The 20,389-nt window shown below is 41.1% G+C and overlaps 1 protein-coding gene across 2 annotated transcripts in view; it reads right to left on the bottom strand.

Annotated features, from left to right (window-relative positions):
* Window positions 1-14,810, bottom strand: part of ZFYVE28 (zinc finger FYVE-type containing 28) — a 216,646-nt gene extending 201,836 nt beyond the window's left edge. For both annotated transcript variants that reach the window (XM_063457689.1, XM_063457688.1), the window contains exon 1: window positions 14,664-14,810. In XM_063457689.1, coding sequence (XP_063313759.1) covers window positions 14,664-14,702 — 39 coding nt within the window. In that variant the 5' untranslated portion in view covers window positions 14,703-14,810. The remainder of the gene's footprint in view (window positions 1-14,663) is intronic.
* Window positions 14,811-20,389: the final 5,579 nt, after the last annotated feature.

The following is a 20,389-nucleotide window of genomic DNA, read 5'->3' on the forward strand; positions in this document are numbered from 1 at the left end:
AACTATACATCTTGCAAGCATTTTTCTTCCTTTTTATAGAATTGGAGTTCAATAGAATCCAGTATTAGAACACTAAACACACCATAACCACTGCAGCGTATTACAGTTATGGTTGTGTTGCTAAGAAGCAGGTTCTGAATATGCTTATCTTCTTGTTGTGCAAGTGTGCACTCAGTGGTGTGGGAATGAGGTTCAGACAGTGCAGATGAAGATGTAAACCACAAAACCAGGAATGATTTAAAATCAGATAGGTTTTCAGTGATTATGGTACTTACAGTGTCCATTTGAATTCACAGTTACTATTATAATGCAACACTTTATTTCATATACTTTTCAAACTTGAAAAAGACCAATGATGTGCACAATCAAACTCAGCAAGAGGTTATTTTTTTGCGTTCAAGCCGTATAGAAAAATGCTCGAACCTCCATGGCAATGCAGGTGTAAAGATTAGATTACATTAAATAAAAAGGATCCCAGATTTAATGCGTTGATTTATCAATCCTCCAATTATTATTAATTTGGGACTCAATTTCCGTTAAAGCTGAACTGCATCACTTCTCTGGACACAGCTGTTCTTCACTCTCTCTCATCACTAAGGATACTTACAGGTAAGCAAAACACCTCCACAGCACTTCTGTGTTCAAGTCAACATCACGTCCCTAAGGATGCTCCGGATGCATGCCGGTTTCTGCAGAGAAATGCAGCACAAATGTATCCCCCTCCTTAGTGACACACAATCGCCCATGCGGACAGCACTACTGGGGTTAAAATTACATTGTTTGCTCTGGCAACAGCTGGACAGGCAGGTAAGCACTGTAAATTCTAAAATAAACTGTAAATTAAAAATATAAAATAAACAGCACAAGTGTTATCACAGCAGCACACAGAGCCCTGATACACACTGCACACAACTCTGCTGTCCAGCAACCCTACTAAAACATCATTTGCCACCAACAGCAAGGGATGATTAATGTATTTTAGACACATGAAATTTAATTTAATTTTTTTCAGAAAAAGAAATATGAATTACAAATAAGAGTCTCGAAAAAAAAAAAAGTTAAAAATAAATTTGAAAAAAACAAAAACAAACAAATAAGGACAAATCTTAAAGCACTAAATTTAATTAAAATTGTTTTTCTTTCAAGTATTTTAAACTGTCACCACAATAGACATCCTAAAACACACAGGCACACAATAATTAATTCACCTATTCCCAATTTTATGAAAAAAATTATTCAAGCTAGAAAAATATAGGAGTTCAATCATTTTTCCACAATTTCTTTAGTGAATAATAAACAAAACGGTAAATTAAGAAAGCGTAATGATATTGCATTAAAATAGTAGAACACAAAATGGAGAAAAAACAAAAAATTTAATAAAAAAAAAACCCAAATATATATATATTTTTTTAATTAAATAAAAAAAAACAAAAAAAAGGGAAGAGCATAAACAATCGTATGCCCTATAAAGTGCACACCTTACAATGCAAGAATATTAAATATGTTGGCACTTAAACATTTTTATTTTATATTTTAAAAAACACACATTCAAATAGAATCCAGAAGAGAGGACAATGAATAAGATTTTTTTTTTTTTTTAGATTAGCTAGGTTATATCTTCACTTCAAACCATTCTCCACTGAAGAACAATTTTAGGACGTTCAGTAGGCACTAAGTCAATTTACTATGCAAATCTCACCCACTGGACATTAACGACAGCCTCCATATGGATCTGTCAGAATTCTATATCAATGGGCGTTTGATCTCCTGGATTCAAAAGCATACTGTTTGTAGCTAGAGGGCTTTTTTGATTAAGCACCAAGAGACGAGAAGTGTAAGTAGAAAGCAATGCATTTTTAAGGCACGTTCCAAAAGGCTAAACAGAGATATCTTTTGATTTCCCCTGTCAGGGATGCCACTTTGTGCACGCAGCCACGAGGCAACAAAGTGGGTCCGATAGCAGCATCTTGGCAGGTATTGTAAAGCAGCAATCAAGCACGATTGAATGTATAGATCAAGGCATTCAAAAAAAATCCCCAGGCAAACAGTTTAAACCTACAGGTAGACACCCCCATAAGTAATATGTCTGAAATATTGCATAAATGCGAGGTTTTGCAGAACAAATTGAACTCTATCAGTTTAACCCACTAAAAGCACCTTTGTCATAAAACTAAAATTACAAATTATATATTACACCAATTATATATGAGAAATGCTGTTCAGGAGTGCAACAACAGCAACAACAACAACAACAACAACTACTACTTAAAACAGCCTAGACATAAGATTTTATTTGTTTTTTTGTTAAATAAAATTTTAATAAAATGAGCTGACTCTTATTAAAGAAACAAGAAAAACTAATATTTTCTAGTGCACAGACACACAAAAAGTTACTTACAACAAAATATGAAAGTGATGGCAAGCATTTTTAAACCAAATCTTGAATATTAAGGTACACAGCAAATAAAAAGTATTATGAAAATATATTGGTTACACTACCCAGTGTTGCACAATATACACATGGCGACAATACATAGAAATAGAACACAGAAAAGGGTTGGTGAAATAGAGAAATAAGGTAGAGAAAGTTAAAAAGGAAATATCTTGGGAAAATAGTTTTCGGCGCAAATAAAAATGAATGATAATGAAATGCATTTGATTTTGTGAGTTCATTTTACTTAATTTGTCAAAACAGAATTTAAACAGAATGTATTTAAATACATTTAATGACATTAAAAAGAAAACAAAAAAAATTAAACAAGTTTTTAAATGTAAGAGGAAGAAAATGAATAACAAACTTATCAGCCATTGAAAATCCGTGGTATTTGCGGTATAGGTGTCACACCTAACCTTTTCACAAGAATATTCATTATTTATTTATAACATGGACAAAAGGAGGACAATATGCAGTATGTAGGTCAAGTATATTCTAGTAAATATATATTGGGTAAAGAGCAAAAAACAGAAGTAATGTGTGTGCAAACATGGTATTGGCATGAATACATTTTCCAGTGAAAGATGATTTTAAAAAAATCAAAACATGCGTTACTTCTTATGCTGAAAAAAGTTAAACATAAACATAAACATAATTTCTCATTTTCAGCATTGGCTTTTTAATATAGATGTATTGAAGAGGATAGGTTAATTTAAACAGACTAATCACAATGAGAGTGCACTCAATAAATAAACATTATTGCATCACAGGGATTGTTATTTCAATTCTTCAATTATCCTTACTATGAATTCCTCTTTTCATTGCTTTTTCGTTACTCCATAAACTATATAGTTCAATAACATATTTTGCATGTTTGGTTTTATTAGGACATAAAATGATTATTTTGAATTATGTTCAATACTAAAACTAGTAGGTAACCTGTTTTTTTGTTTTTTTAAAACGGATAAAATTATTTTGGGGAAAAACAACAAGAGATGAATACTGTATGAGACAGATGCTGTTGCAATGTTCTTATTCCAGACAATAATATCAATTTTCGAGTTCATGCGCAAGAGCATGCAATATCAACGAATAAAAGGGAATCTGTTCATTGTGCAATATAAAGTGTTACCAATACATATACAAAAGGTCTAATCCCAAAATAAATAGCTATTGCAAATTCAACCAGAATAATTTGTTCACATTCAGCTCAGTGGGTCTGCTTTAAATATTATGTTTTCATTCATTACCTCTAGGATGCTATGATGGGGGTAAATACTGCATCCACCAATGTATCTGAATTTGGGGATACAACACTGAAGCATTTTGGTTAAGAAAGATGCATGAAGCAGCCATTAGCAAGCTTGCAGTATATTTTATTAATGTAATTGTAGTATATAGATACACACTCAAAACCCCAAAAGCACTTCTGTAAATATCAACACAAGGAAGGCACTGCTTCTCATATAGAAGCACCAGATTCAATGCTTCCCTTTGAGAAGCATAGGTGGTGCAGCATAGTGATGCTTTTGTGCACACAGCCCGTAGTGCCTGTAAACTGGATTGGATAGAGCAGGGGTGCCCAAAAGGAACTACAAATCCCATGATGCTCTGCATGCCTTTCGAGTGCCTTTAGAATGACAAAGCATAGGGGAAGGTGTAGTTTTAAAACATCTGGGGATCTACCTGTTGGGCCCCCTATGGGTTAAAGAATGACCACTCCATAAGGTGGAGCAGAGTGAGACTACTGGATTAGGGGACAGTAAACTCAATGTAACAGAATGGAGGTAAGCCTAGTATTCTAAATGGCATTTTACCCACTCCGGCATTATCAAAGGTTTATATTTATAAATTTATATCCCTTTTAGTTTTTATACCTACATCAAGTTAACCCGGTCCTACTCAATGATTATACCCACTTTATGAAAGTTAGTTTAATTTTAAGTGGAGTGTATCTATGGTTTAAAAAAAACGTCACATTTTAAATGTCTTTTTTTTTTTAAATACTCACTACTACACGTAATGAAGCTCAATTATTATTATTTATTTTATTTTTATTTTTTTTTAAATAATGCATATTGATTTGATTGAGAAAATTCCACTTTTCCATCTGCCTGGGCAGATACCTGACCAACTGCTGCTCGACCTAACTTGCCTGCTGCTGTGATTGCTCTGTGTGAAACTGCAGCAGCAGCAGGCAAGTTAGATCGAGTAGTCGCCGGTCCAATATCAGTAGTGTGCTGTTCAGCCAGATTTAAAAAAGAAAAAAAATGAAAAAGTGTTAAAACAATGTACATCATTTTTATACAAAAAAATATAATGACCATTCAAAAAATAATAATAAGCAAGAATATGATGACAGCTGTCATTTATAGAGAATAAGATTGTATCTAAATCCAGTGTTACACAAATTGCTAGCAAAGGTATAGATAAAAAGTTAATTAACTGAACATTAATTTTAACCATATTGGGCTTCACAGCAATTAAGGGATGGAGCGTTCCTCGTTTTGGAAAGGATTGGAGCTGCTCTGACGGTTTTGGAATGCCATGTTAGATAAGCAGTAAAGAAGAAGAAATTCTGTTAACTATACATTTTATGGAAAATTTGCCAGCACAGTGTATAGATTGCATCTGTATCTATCTGAATGTGAACTTGTCAGCCATACGATTTGTAGAGGCCAATTTTAACTTTAAATAGTAAAGTATTTGCTATGGGCAAATCTTTGAAACTGCTGATCTTAAAGTCTGCAGCCTGCAGGTATTGTAGAGAACAAATGTACGCATTGCAATATCTTGAAGGAAATTTATGTCTGAGAAAAAAAAAATTATGTAGAAAAACAACAAATTCTAAAAAAAAAATTAAATATTTTCAGTTCCAGACCAGAACAAAAAGGTAGCCACAAAGATGTCTGTTTCACTCAGTATTTTCTATCATTTGCTTCAAAATAAAAGCATTCTGGGTCATATCGGAGAGGGTTCTACATAAGAGACAGACAAATGGGCCTTCAATGCAACAACATATGCAAACCAGAGGTGTGGTATTTTTTATATCTGTAAAATTTATGCATATGCTATCACACTGTATAGATTAAATTATTTAATGATCTGATAACTCAATTACATACTCTACAATAAATCAGGCAAAAAAAAAAAATTACAACCTCAAAAAGGGATCATTTAAAAAAAATAAAAACTTAAAGAAGAAGTCACCAAAATATACTATATCTAATCTGCTTCTATACAGCTCATTATATCTGAATCGCTTTTAATTTTTTAGGTGACAATGGGCAGGAGCTTAAAGTAATGTTCTGTTACCAATCAAGTTTACCCACAATCCATCAGTAAAATCATCACACAAAAGGGCAAATGGCAGACATCGTGGGCAGATGAGAACAAAATGGCTGCACCCAGGTATTAAAAATCTGGCACCAGGAAGAAAAGATAGTAAATATAAATAAAGCCAAGTGACAAGCGAGTGGGTATAATCATTAAGATACATGAAGCATTAGGAAAGGAAAGCCAAAAGAAAACAGTAGGTCCCCCCCCATCTTTCTTTAGGACCCCCACCCACTGCTCAGGGGTGGGGGCCGGGGGGGAGGACAGTAGGTCCCCCCCTTATTGTTTTATTAAGGCCCCCACCCACCGCGCAGGGGTGGGGGCCAGGGGGGGGGGAGGACAGTAGGTCCCCCCCTTACTCTTTTTTTAGGGCCCCCACCCACCGCGCAGGGGTGGGGGCCAGGGGGGGGAGGACAGTAGGTCCCCCCCCTTACTCTTTTTTTAGGGCCCCCACCCACCGCTCAGGGGTGTGGGCCGGGGGGAGGGCGGTAGGTCCCCCCGCTATCTTTATTTAGGGCCCCCACCCACCGCTCAGGGGTGGGGGCCAGGGGGGAGGACAGTAGGTCCCCCCGCTATTTCTTTAGGGCCCCCACCCACCGCTCAGGGGTGGGGGCCAGGGGGGGGGGGAGGACAGTAGGTCCCCCCCCTTATTGTTTTTTTAGGGCCCCCACCCACCGCTCAGGGGTGGGGGCCGGGGGGGAGGACAGTAGGTCCTCCCCATCTTTATTTAGGGCCCCCACCCACCGCTCAGGGGTGGGGGCCAGGGGGGGGGAGGGCAGTAGGTCCCCCCCTTATTGTTTTTTTAGGGCTCCCACCCACCGCTCAGGGGTGTGGGCCGGGGGGGAGGGCGGTAGGTCCCCCCGCTATCTTTATTTAGGGCCCCCACCCACCGCTCAGGGGTGGGGGCCAGGGGGGGGAGGACAGTAGGTCCCCCCCTTATTGTTTTATTAGGGCCCCCACCCACCACACAGGGGTGGGGGCCAGGGGGGGAGGACAGTAGGTCCCCCCCCCCATCTTTATTTAGGGCCCCCACCCACCACTCAGGGGTGTGGGCCGGGGGGAGGGCGGTAGGTCCCCCCGCTATCTTTATTTAGGGCCCCCAGCCACCGCTCAGGGGTGGGGGCCAAGGGGGGGAGGACAGTAGGTCCCCCCCCCTTATTGTTTTATTAGGGCCCCCACCCACCGCACAGGGGTGGGGGCCAGGGGGGAGGGCGGTAGGTCCCCCCCCCATCTTTATTTAAGGCCCCCACCCACCGCGCTTACTACACATGCTGCTTACTGCACATGCCCCTACTCGCGATATAGCGAGTAGGGGCATATTATTTACTAATACTAAGTAATCTTTACTTAGTATTAGTAAATGTGGCTGAAAGACCAATTTAGGTCTTTCAGCCTTTTAGTAGATAGCTCCCTAATACCGTGGGAATTAGGGAGTTATCTACTAAGCGGCTGCAAGATGCAGCCGCAGCAATGAATAGGATCGGAGTTTCATTCATTCAAATGAAATTCCGATCCGAACAAAGTGTCGAATTGCGTTTTAACAGAAACAAACATACTGTTCTCATTCAGTTAGAACGCAATTCGGCAGTTTCGTCTAAAATGACAGGAAGCACCGCGGGAACACAGAGGAAAGGTAAGGATTATGGGAAAATTGCTCTGACCAGCGGAAATGAAGCACACTTTGCTCCTCCGCTGGTCAGTGCTCGTCAAGCAGAGGAATCCTCCATAAGACAGAGTCCCTACTTTGTCTTATGATTTTAAAGAAAACTAAAGAAGAAAGGAAGAAAAGAATAACAGATCCTGAGCGAGGGGGAGAAGAGGAAGAGATTGAGGAAAGGTAAGTTCGGCATGACAGTGCCGCTTTAAGTGAATCAGCTAATGAAACAGCATATTCACCGCTTTTACCTGCAAAGAGGCCTGCAGCACAACAGCATCTGAGGCCAAAGAGATTTTATCGCACACTGTGCTGGAAGCCTCAATTACAGGATCAGTGTCACCAACACTGGGCTTTGCATTTCTAGAATGCAATGACTGCAATGTGGACTTAAAGGGTTAAGCCCCAGGCACACAAACTGTTAACTCTGCCTCAGACCTTACAGTGTGACGTATCACGAAAACGAGAGCTGCTACAAGATGAGAGACAACAATAACAGTGTATAAATTATTCATAACCTGATTCCATTTTAAAGCACACAACCGGTGTAGACTCAATAATAATGACAAAAAAGATGACTCACAGTCATAGGTTAAATAGTTGCATAAGAAGATGAATCACGTCACCTTTTTTAAGTGATTGTAAGTGTCCATAATAAAATGGGAAAGTTTTAAACATATCCCTTTAATCTCCTACAAGCATGATTCTCCGAGATCTCCCAGGTAATCTGCAGAGCAAATAGCTGTAAGGCGAGATCAATGTATCAAATTAAATGCATAGCAATAGTTAAATACTAGGACAGGCCTCCCTCTGCTCTGAACGTTGATCAGTACAGTAAACACGTATCGGGCATGAACTCATAGTACTGCAGTACATATTGAGGCCTGATGGGAACACGAAAAAGAAAAAGTTGGCAAAGTAACATAGTCGAGTGACCCTTAAAAAACTGTATACAAGATCTAAAATACGAGCGATATAAAGTAGCATTCAAAAGTTAATTTTAAAATCTGAAGACAGGGTCAGAACGTACATGGGGTTAAGTCACTAAAACAGGAATTGTAGATAACAGATGATGGGGAAAGAAAATTTAGACAAAAATCGAAAAATTCTCCATCTCAGCTATTTTGTCCTAAAATGTGCGATCAGATTCTCAATTCTCTAAAAGGTCCTGTTTAGAGAATGAACCACTAATGCCTCGTTTCCACTGAGCGGTATGGTTCGGGTCGGTACGGTTCGGAAGGGTTAGAATGGTCAAACTAATCAGGTGAGCGTTTCCACTGCAAGTCGAACCGCCAGGCGGCATGCGGGGTTTAGACCAAATGCCTAGTGTGTCATTTGTCGTGAGCATAGACGTTTTCCTGTCCGCCAATCAATGGATTATATAGTGTGACGCCAGTAGCTCCGCCCTAGCCGTACCATTTCCTATGGACCTACATCTGAAGGGGACCCAGGAATAATGCGGTTTGGTGGGTATGGGTCACTTTCATAATGGAAACACTCAAAATAGCGTACTAGACCGTACTGACCCGAACCGTACCGCTCAGTGAAAACAAGGTATAAGTTTCTCTGGCTTTTGTTAGACTGGAAATCCCCAAACTGTCTGCCAAAGGCTACTTTAGAACACAAACTGACAAAGCATTTTTGGATTTTTATTTCAAAAATTATATGAACGGTTCACAACAAGTTCTCTCTCCTCTAAGCAACACATAGAAAGTAAAAAAGTCGTGAAGCTGACTTTGCCTTGGGGTAAGAGGTAACAGCCAGATATAGACTAACATTACAGAACAAGACCGAACGCTCTCGTTGCAGCAGTGCAAAGTCTCTCGAAAATAATCTGATCAGTACTTTCTATGGCCAACATTACACTGTTTCCAATTTATAATAACAACCTCTTATAAATAAAACCAGTGGCATCTCAGCTTATGTTCGTAAGAGAGCAGGGGAGGACAAGTGCAAAATGTGTGCAAAATTAAGCAGTGACTAATCCACAGGTACGAATTTAGAATGCCTGAGAATTTTCAACTCATTAAATTAGCAATCCAATGCAGCAGTCGTTGCTTCATCTTGTAAGATGGGAGCGGAGCACAGCACAGGCTGTAGTAGCGACAATGGATTACCTTTGGCTGTCTAGAAGACACGGACTACGTTTCTCATAACACTAAGCCAGCCATTCAGAATGGAGTGCCAAGGGCGAGTAAAGCATTAGGGGAGGTGTAATCCACAACATCTGGAGTGCTGAAAGTTACCTACACCTGGCATAGACCATGACATCACGTAATAATACAGGAAAGCTCGGCATAGACCATGACATCACGTAATAATACAGGAAAGCTCGGCATAGACCATGACATCACGTAATAATGCAGGAAAGCTCGGCATAGACCATGACATCACGTAATAATACAGGAAAGCTCGGCATAGACCATGACATCACGTAATAATACAGGAAAGCTCGGCATAGACCATGACATCACGTAATATTACAGGAAAGCTCGGCATAGACCATGACATCACGTAATAATACAGGAAAGCTCGGCATAGACCATGACATCACGTAATAATACAGGAAAGCTCGGCATAGACCATGACATCACGTAATAATACAGGATAGCTCAGCATAGACCATGACATCACGTAATAATACAGGAAAGCTCGGCATAGACCATGACATCACGTAATAATACAGGAAAGCTCGGCATAGACCATGACATCACGTAATAATACAGGAAAGCTCATAGAACATGATGTCATATAATAGGATAAGGCTGTTTGGCATATACCTTGACATCATGATACAGAAAAAAAATCTGATTGCCATAATCCAATACATTGTCACATTTAACAGATGTCATAGCTTAGAAAAAAAATGCACAGAACAAGGCTGTTTCACATTGTATAAGTCTATGTATCATAGTGTGTACCTATTAGTGAGTCTATGTGTATACATGTAAGTGTTTGTTTATGTGTTTCTGCATGTATCCCTGTTTATGTTTTGTATCAGAGTTTCTGTATGCATCAATCTTTATAGAAGTATACATGATATTGTTTGTGTCACTGTGTGTTTCAGATGATCTGGATGTATACCTTTACGGGTATGTAAATGTATGAATGTGTATGTGTCTCAGTGTGTACACTTGTCATAGTGTATTAGTGTTTCTGTATACTTGTAAGTGTGTATATCAATGTACGTGGGTATAGTTGCCAGCCATGTGACAACTATACCCACGTGTATATGCACACATACCTGCATATATGCATGTGTGAATACCTATTATTGTATCTATATTTGTAACCGTGTGTACATGTATGTATATATTTATACATTACTATCTGTGTGTGTATGCAACTGTATCAGAGGGTCTGTCATTGTGCCTACCAGGATCAGAGTGTATCTGTGTAGGTGTCAGCATTTGTAGGTATTAATGTGTGCCAGTGTGTTTGTAATAAATACACACATATGTGACAGCTTGAGAGTCTGTGTATATACCTGTCACTGTGTCTACCAGATGTTTATTTGTTGTCAGTGTGGGTATCTGTGTGTATGACTGTGTCAGACAGTGTATCTGTGTGCCAGTGTCGGTATTGAAGTGTGTGTCAGTGTATGTAATCAAAGTGTCAGTTTGTGTAATGAGCGTGTCACCGTGTGTATCAGTGCGTTTAATGTGTCAGTTTTTGTTTAATGACTGTGTCAGTGTGTAATGACTGTCAGTGTGTACAATGTGTATAGTGTCTCAGTGTTTATAGTGTGTATATACAGTGTCTGTGTGTCCGTGTTTACAATGTGTATGAAGTGTGTCAGCGTTTAGTTTCTCAGTGTGTACAATGTGTATAGTATCAGTGTATACTGTATATACAGTGTTTGTGTGTCCGCGTTTACAGTGTGTACAGCGTTTGTGTGTCCATGTATACAGTGTGTACACAGTATGTGTGTCCATGTATACAGTGTGTACACAGTATGTGTGTCCATGTATACAGTGTGTACACAGTGTATATAGTGTACACAGTGTCAGTGTTTCAGTGTATACAGTGTATACCGTGTGTCAGTGTTTGTGTATACAGTGTATATAGTGTATATAGTGTATACAGTGTGTATACATTTTGTGTGTCAGTGTATATCGTGTGTCAGTGTTTGTGTATACAGTGTATACCGTGTGTCAGTGTTTGTGTGTCAGTGTATACAGTGTATACCGTGTGTCAGTGTTTGTGTGTCAGTGTATACAGTGTATACCGTGTGTCAGTGTTTGTGTATACAGTGTATACCGTGTGTCAGTGTTTGTGTATACAGTGTATACCGTGTGTCAGTGTTTGTGCATACAGTGTATACCGTGTGTCAGTGTTTGTGTATAGTGTATACAGTGTGTCGGTGTATACAGTGTGTCAGTGTATACAGTGTGTCAGTGTATACAGTGTGTCAGTGTATACAGTGTGTCAGTGTATACAGTGTGTCAGTGTATACAGTGTGTCAGTGTATACAGTGTGTCAGTGTATACAGTGTGTCAGTGTATACAGTGTGTCAGTGTATACAGTGTGTCAGTGTATACAGTGTGTCAGTGTATACAGTGTGTCAGTGTATACAGTGTGTCAGTGTATACAGTGTGTCAGTGTATACAGTGTGTCAGTGTATACAGTGTGTCAGTGTATACAGTGTGTCAGTGTATACAGTGTGTCAGTGTATACAGTGTGTCAGTGTATACAGTGTGTCAGTGTATACAGTGTGTCAGTGTATACAGTGTGTCAGTGTATACAGTGTGTCAGTGTATACAGTGTGTCAGTGTATACAGTGTGTCAGTGTATACAGTGTGTCAGTGTATACAGTGTGTCAGTGTATACAGTGTGTCAGTGTATACAGTGTGTCAGTGTATACAGTGTGTCAGTGTATACAGTGTGTCAGTGTATACAGTGTGTCAGTGTATACAGTGTGTCAGTGTATACAGTGTGTCAGTGTATACAGTGTGTCAGTGTATACAGTGTGTCAGTGTATACAGTGTGTCAGTGTATACAGTGTGTCAGTGTATACAGTGTGTCAGTGTATACAGTGTGTCAGTGTATACAGTGTGTCAGTGTATACAGTGTGTCAGTGTATACAGTGTGTCAGTGTATACAGTGTGTCAGTGTATACAGTGTGTCAGTGTATACCGTGTGTCAGTGTATACAGTGTGTCAGTGTATACAGTGTGTCAGTGTATACAGTGTGTCAGTGTATACCGTGTGTCAGTGTATACCGTGTGTCAGTGTATACCGTGTGTCAGTGTATACCGTGTGTCAGTGTATACCGTGTGTCAGTGTATACCGTGTGTCAGTGTATACCGTGTGTCAGTGTATACAGTGTATACCGTGTGTCAGTGTATACAGTGTATACCGTGTGTCAGTGTATACAGTGTATACCGTGTGTCAGTGTTTGTGCATACAGTGTATACCGTGTGTCAGTGTTTGTGCATACAGTGTATACCGTGTGTCAGTGTTTGTGCATACAGTGTATACCGTGTGTCAGTGTTTGTGCATACAGTGTATACCGTGTGTCAGTGTTTGTGCATACAGTGTATACCGTGTGTCAGTGTTTGTGCATACAGTGTATACCGTGTGTCAGTGTTTGTGCATACAGTGTATACCGTGTGTCAGTGTTTGTGCATACAGTGTATACCGTGTGTCAGTGTTTGTGCATACAGTGTATACCGTGTGTCAGTGTTTGTGCATACAGTGTATACCGTGTGTCAGTGTTTGTGCATACAGTGTATACCGTGTGTCAGTGTTTGTGCATACAGTGTATACCGTGTGTCAGTGTTTGTGCATACAGTGTATACCGTGTGTCAGTGTTTGTGCATACAGTGTATACCGTGTGTCAGTGTTTGTGCATACAGTGTATACCGTGTGTCAGTGTTTGTGCATACAGTGTATACCGTGTGTCAGTGTTTGTGCATACAGTGTATACCGTGTGTCAGTGTTTGTGCATACAGTGTATACCGTGTGTCAGTGTTTGTGCATACAGTGTATACCGTGTGTCAGTGTTTGTGCATACAGTGTATACCGTGTGTCAGTGTTTGTGCATACAGTGTATACCGTGTGTCAGTGTTTGTGCATACAGTGTATACCGTGTGTCAGTGTTTGTGCATACAGTGTATACCGTGTGTCAGTGTTTGTGCATACAGTGTATACCGTGTGTCAGTGTTTGTGCATACAGTGTATACCGTGTGTCAGTGTTTGTGCATACAGTGTATACCGTGTGTCAGTGTTTGTGCATACAGTGTATACCGTGTGTCAGTGTTTGTGCATACAGTGTATACCGTGTGTCAGTGTTTGTGCATACAGTGTATACCGTGTGTCAGTGTTTGTGCATACAGTGTATACCGTGTGTCAGTGTTTGTGCATACAGTGTATACCGTGTGTCAGTGTTTGTGCATACAGTGTATACCGTGTGTCAGTGTTTGTGCATACAGTGTATACCGTGTGTCAGTGTTTGTGCATACAGTGTATACCGTGTGTCAGTGTTTGTGCATACAGTGTATACCGTGTGTCAGTGTTTGTGCATACAGTGTATACCGTGTGTCAGTGTTTGTGCATACAGTGTATACCGTGTGTCAGTGTTTGTGCATACAGTGTATACCGTGTGTCTGTGTGTATACATTTTGTGTGTCAGTGTATACAGTGTATACCGTGTGTCAGTGTTTGCGTATATAGTGTATACTGTGTGTCAGTGTGTATACATTTTGTGTGTCAGTGTATACAGAGTATAGCGTGTGTCAGTGTTTGTGTATACAGTGTATACCGTGTGTAAGTGTTTGTGTGTCAGTGTGTATAGTGTATACCGTGTGTCAGTGTTTGTGTATACAGTGTGTCAGTGTGTATACATTTTGTGTGTCAGTGTATACCGTGTGTCAGTGTTTGCGTATATAGTGTATACCGTGTGTCAGTGTTTGCGTATACAGTGTATACCGTGTGTCAGTGTTTGTGTATATAGTGTATACCGTGTGTCAGTGTTTGTGTATATAGTGTATACAGTGTTTCAGTGTGTATACATTTTGTGTGTCAGTGTATACAGAGTATAGTGTGTCAGTGTTTGTGTGTCAGTGTGTATAGTGTATACCGTGTATCAGTGTTTATGTATACAGTGTATACCGTGTGTCAGTGTGTATAGTGTATACCGTGTGTCAGTGTGTATAGTGTATACCGTGTGTCAGTGTTTGTGTATACAGTGTATACCGTGTGTCAGTGTGTATAGTGTATACCGTGTGTCAGTGCTCACCTTGGGTTTGTACAGCCACTTTCTGAACCTGTTCATCATTCCCCCCTGGGCTGTGCAGTCTGGCTCTGGATGTCAGGGATCCCCCGAGGACTCTCTCCTACTTATCCTGCCGATCCGGGTTTCAGTCACAATCTCCGGCTCCCCCCAGCCCGGCTCCCACCCCCCCTTGTTAGCAGCAGCGAGGGCTCCACTGACAGCCCCGAAACAGTCACCATCCCAAGCGAGCAGCGCTACTCATACTCCGCCGCGCATGCGCAACCAGCTTCCCGGAGACAGAGCCGGCAATCTGGCCCTGCACTGCCACCAGCGCCCCATCCAATCAGCACACAGCGAGCACGGGAGAGGCGGGGCTACGGGCTGTTGGTGGACAAACCACCAGTAGGCGGGGCTATGAGCACCCAGCGGCCATCTTTGTATGGGGCAAGCCATTAGCACAATGTGTGCAGCAATACATGTGGCAACAAGCAGCAGGACTCTTACATATATTATATTGTTTGTTACAAAGCATTGTTTGAGCTGGGTAACTGTTATCTAAGTACTGTCCCAGTTATCTGCTTCTTGTTATCACTATTATTAATTCAATACAAATGTAAAACAGTGTTTTAAAGCTCAGGATAAACAGGTTGAAAACATACAGCACTCATTTCTTCATGAAGCTGAGGTGGGAAACATGTGGTAACATGGATATAGTGTCTATATCATAACAAAAATTAAAGGCAAAAAATTAGAAATTATAATGGGATTCTCAATTTTGTCAAGATTAATATTAAATAGGTAGTTTAGTAAAAAAAAAAAAAAAAAAATTATATTTCCATTCTCTTAATGAAAAATCTTTTTTTTTTTTCAGGACATTTGAATTTCTGCCTTTTGGAAAAAAAAAAGTTTTAAAATGTGTCATCATATCTATTACACCAACAATAACTATCTCAGATGCCCAAATCAAAGATGGCCGCTGAGATCTGCAGATAATTGGACAGGTCCGCCCCCTTCCCTCTGTGCCTTGAGGGATGAAGCCAGTGAGAAATATTTCCAAGAATAATTACGTAGAAGCAGAATGTAAATAGAAAATAGCAACTCCAGACAGTTCAAATGCTATACAGATTTATTCAATAAATACTATCAGTGTTGCATTTGGAAACTTAATTGCTAGATATGGGAAATAATAGCTGATTTGGGGGGGATCTTCAAATAGCTTCAATTTCAGTTCATGTCAGTGTGGCGTTTAGCGAATAAACCCAGAGTACGGTTATTTATTAAAATGTGAATTTATAATTTTAAGCATAAATAGTTGAACTGGAAACATAGTTGACGTGGATATTTTCTCAATTTAATCTATTGTAGCTTATAATGTTATTAACTTTGAATTTACTTTTAATTCCCAAATATTTACTCTGAACAATCGTCTAAGCAAAACAAGTAAACTCCACGTTAGGTTGCCAGATTTAGCATGTTTTCCCGGATACATATGACTTTTCATTTTGTTGCGCAGTATGTGAAAGTGATGCCCTGCGATATGTATTATTCATAAGTTTCAGGAGGCAAAGCTAAGAATCAAGAAAGAATTCCAAAGGAAATGCATTGCTTAACTAATCAATTTCAAATCAACATTTGAAGCAGATGATAAATATATTCATTTCTAATTATAGACATGCGCAGCACTGTTATCTGAACTTTTCTTAAAAAAAACATTATTTAATAAAACAATAAAATTTATATTTGGGGGGGGGGGGGTAGAGCCTAGTTCCCATACCGCTCAGTCGCCATATTTTACTGCTCCGGACCTTAGCTATCATATTTTGCTAATCTCAGGAGAATCTACATCCATCCATACCCAGATGTGCTAGATATAGCTGTGGGAGTAACCAATGATTCTTTAGATGCCCTTCTTTTATGTTTCACACAACAAATTGCCGTTCAAGTAATAAGGAAGATCAGGACCAGAAAGCCTGCTAGCCGTAGAATACCTCGTGGTAGAGTCTGGAGCTTGGATCGCATACATACCGCTCTATACGGGGAATCCAACCTCTACGGAGATGGGCCGCAGAACATAGGAAACACCTAATGCAACATTAAATGAAAGTACAGATATTGGCACGCTAATCTAAAGCACATGAGGATGGCAAGCCCTGCTGACATGGAGGCCACAGTTACACCATCGGAGGACAAAGAAGGTTTGCCGGCTGTTATAGAACAGCAGAGACGTTCTGCCTAACACAGGCATTGCTGTCAGAGACTTTAGGGACAACCCCTGCTACTAAACTAGATAGCTCTAATTTGGATGAAAACATAAGGAAATTGATTGATGCAGACATTGCCTTAGTGAAACTGGAAGCACATTCGGTAACGGCCATAGTGCAAGCTAATGAGGAGGATGTGTTGGATCAGGCCTATCTGCACTGGAGGAAACCATACAACAGTTACAAGACTCACATTCCAATCTTACTCACTGTCACGGTAATATACCCCAACACGCAGGAATAGTTCAATAGTCAAGAGACAAGAAACCAGGGTTCGTCTTACCGGACCTTAGAATGGCCGGACTAGGACGAGTAAGAAAGACAGAGTCTAGAACAAGCCGAGGTCAAGGGAACTGAGAGACAGCGTAACGTAGAACAAGCCAAGGACTGGTACACAGAGGACAAAACAGCGGATAAGCAAGCAAGGATAAGGAGAGAGCGGAGTCAGGAACAAAGCCAAGGTCAAGCACCAAAAAACCAACTGAACGATACAAGCACTAAAGGGAACTGGACAGAAACCACGATAGGGCAAGGAGCAAAGGAAACAGGTGAGTATAAATACCCTAATGTTCACTTGATTGGCCCTTGTCATATCCACGCCCCCAAAACGTGAGTGTATGGGGAACGTGGCATGACAGGGGCCAATGGGAGACTGATTCTAATTTAGTCTCCCACTGTCCCTTTAAGAGCGCGCCCGAGACGCGCGGCGCGCTCTTAGTGTCGGGCGGGACACGTGACCGCTTCTCGCGGTCACTGCCCGCCTGACTGATCTTATCGTTGGCTGAGCCGCGCGCGGCTCGTGCAGGAGCAGGACCGCGCGCGGCGAGAAGAGAGGACCCCGGCCGGCCCCTGGAGAGGGTAAGTACCGCTACAGTACCCCCCCCTGAAGACACGCCCACCGGGCGGGGAGGAGCAGGCCTGGCAGGAAAACGAGCGTGGAAAGAACTCACAAGGCGAGGAGCGTGAACAGCGTCAGCGGAAATCCAACTGCGTTCCTCAGACCCATAGCCCTTCCAATGTACCAGATATTGGAGGCGACCCCGAAGAAAACGAGAGTCAATTATAGCCGCCACTTCAAATTCCTCATGGCCCTCCACAGAAACCGGAGGAGGAGGAGGGACATGCCGAGTATAACGGTTGCACAGGAGGGGTTTTAACAAGGAGGTATGAAACACGTTAGGAATGCGTAGATTCCTAGGAAGATCCAAAGCATACGAGACAGGATTAACCACATGCAAGATACGAAAAGGACCAATGAAACGAGGGGCCAACTTCATAGAAGGCACACGAAGACGAATATTGCGAGTAGAAAGCCAAACCCGGTCTCCCACAGCATAGGATGGAGCCGCCCTGCGATGCTTGTCTGCCTGAATCTTCTGGCGAGCAGCTGAAGCCACCAAAGAACACTGAACCTGCTCCCAAGTATTACGTAGACTAGCCAAATGTTCGTCCAGAGCTGGCATGCCCTGTAAGGAGAATGCAGCTGGAAGAACCACGGGATGCCGGCCATAAACAACGTAAAAAGGGCTGTTACCGGAGGATTCATGAGCAGCATTATTACGAGCAAACTCAGCCCAAGGAAGAAGGTCAGCCCAATTGTTCTGATGGTGGGACAAGAAACAACGAAGATACTGCTCTAGAGATTGGTTGGCACGTTCAGCAGCTCCATTAGACTGGGGGTGGTAGGCGGAAGAAAACGAGAGGGAGATACCCATCTCTGTACAAAACGTTCTCCAGAATCTGGAGATAAACTGGCTACCCCTATCGGACACGATCGAAGTGGGAATACCATGCAACCGAAACACCTCCCTGGCAAAGATAGAGGCAAGTTCCTTGGATGATGGCAATTTGACAAGAGACACAAAATGAGCCATCTTAGAAAAACGATCCACAATCATCAGGATGACAGTTTTACCATTAGAGGGAGGTAATTCAACAATAAAATCCATGGATATATTGGACCACGGCCTCTCGGGTATGGGCAACGGATGCAACAACCCACAAGGAACTCTGTGGGAGGACTTCATACTGGCACAAGTACTACAGGCATTAACGTAATCGGTGACGTCCTTGCGCAAGGAAGCCCACCAGAAATATCTAGAAACTGCTGAGAATGTCTTAGAAATACCAGGGTGTCCAGCAGTTCTAGTGTCATGATATAATGACAAGATGTCTCGTCTCTCCGGTATATCAACGAATAGCTTATCAGCAGGCCTCTCCCCAGGAGCCAAGTTTTGTTTAGCCTGAATAGCCTGTAAGAGGGAAGACGAAATAGAAAGAACAGTAGTAGCTATTATTCTGTCAGGCGGAATGACAGGGGTAACATCGACCTCGAGTTTGTCAGTAGTCTCGAATTGTCTGGACAGAGCGTCAGCTTTAGTATTACGATCACCTGGTCTGTATGTGATTATGTAATTAAAACGAGACAAAAACAGAGACCACCTGGCCTGCCTAGAAGACAATCTTTTTGCTTCACTGAGATAGGAGAGGTTTTTGTGGTCTGTTAAAATGAGGATGGGATCCCTAGTACCCTCTAGCAGATGTCTCCATTCCTTGAGCGCCAAAATGATGGCAAGGAGTTCACGATTGCCTACATCATAATTCTTCTCTGCTTTGGACATCTGTCTGGAAAAGAAGCCACAAGGGTGTAACGGCTTTTCAGGTGAATCTCTTTGCGACAAGATAGCACCTACCCCTATCTCAGAAGCATCAACTTCAAGAATAAAGGGCAGTGAAGGGACAGGATGCTGTAAAATAGGAGCAGAGGCAAATGAAGCCTTCAGGAATTCAAAGGCCTCGAGTGCTTCTGGTTTCCAGACATGAGTATTACCATCCTTCTTGGTCATTCTGGTTATAGGTGCTACAATGGCAGAAAACCCTTTAATAAAACGCCTATAATAATTTGAGAACCCCAGAAAACGCTGAATGGCTTTCAAACCCTGAGGTAGAGGCCATTCCATAATGGCAGACAGTTTCTTGGGATCCATACGAAAACCCTTGGCAGAGATTATATAACCCAAGAATTGGACTTCAGATTGATCAAATGAACATTTTCCGAGTTTGCAATAGAGACCGTTAACCAGAAGAGTTCTCAACACTAATTTAACATGCATGTGATGAGTCTGTAAATCAGTAGAATAAATTAATATGTCGTCCAAGTATACTATAACGAATGTATGTATATATTGACGTAGGACATCATTAATAAATTCTTGAAAAACTGCTGGGGCGTTACAAAGGCCAAAGGGCATCACAGTATATTCGTAGTGGCCACTCCTGGTATTGAATGCGGTCTTCCATTCGTGATCCTTTTTGATACGTATGAGATTGTAAGCACCCCTAAGGTCCAATTTAGTAAAAACTGTGGCCTGTTTAAGCCTATCAAATAGTTCTGTGATCAAAGGTATGGGGTACGCATTTTTGACTGTGATTTTATTTAGGCCCCTATAGTCAATACAAGGCCTTAATTCGCCATCTTTCTTAGATACA

The sequence above is a fragment of the Pelobates fuscus genome, chromosome 6, assembly GCF_036172605.1.
Source record: "Pelobates fuscus isolate aPelFus1 chromosome 6, aPelFus1.pri, whole genome shotgun sequence".
NCBI classification, from domain to species: Eukaryota; Metazoa; Chordata; class Amphibia; order Anura; family Pelobatidae; genus Pelobates; species Pelobates fuscus.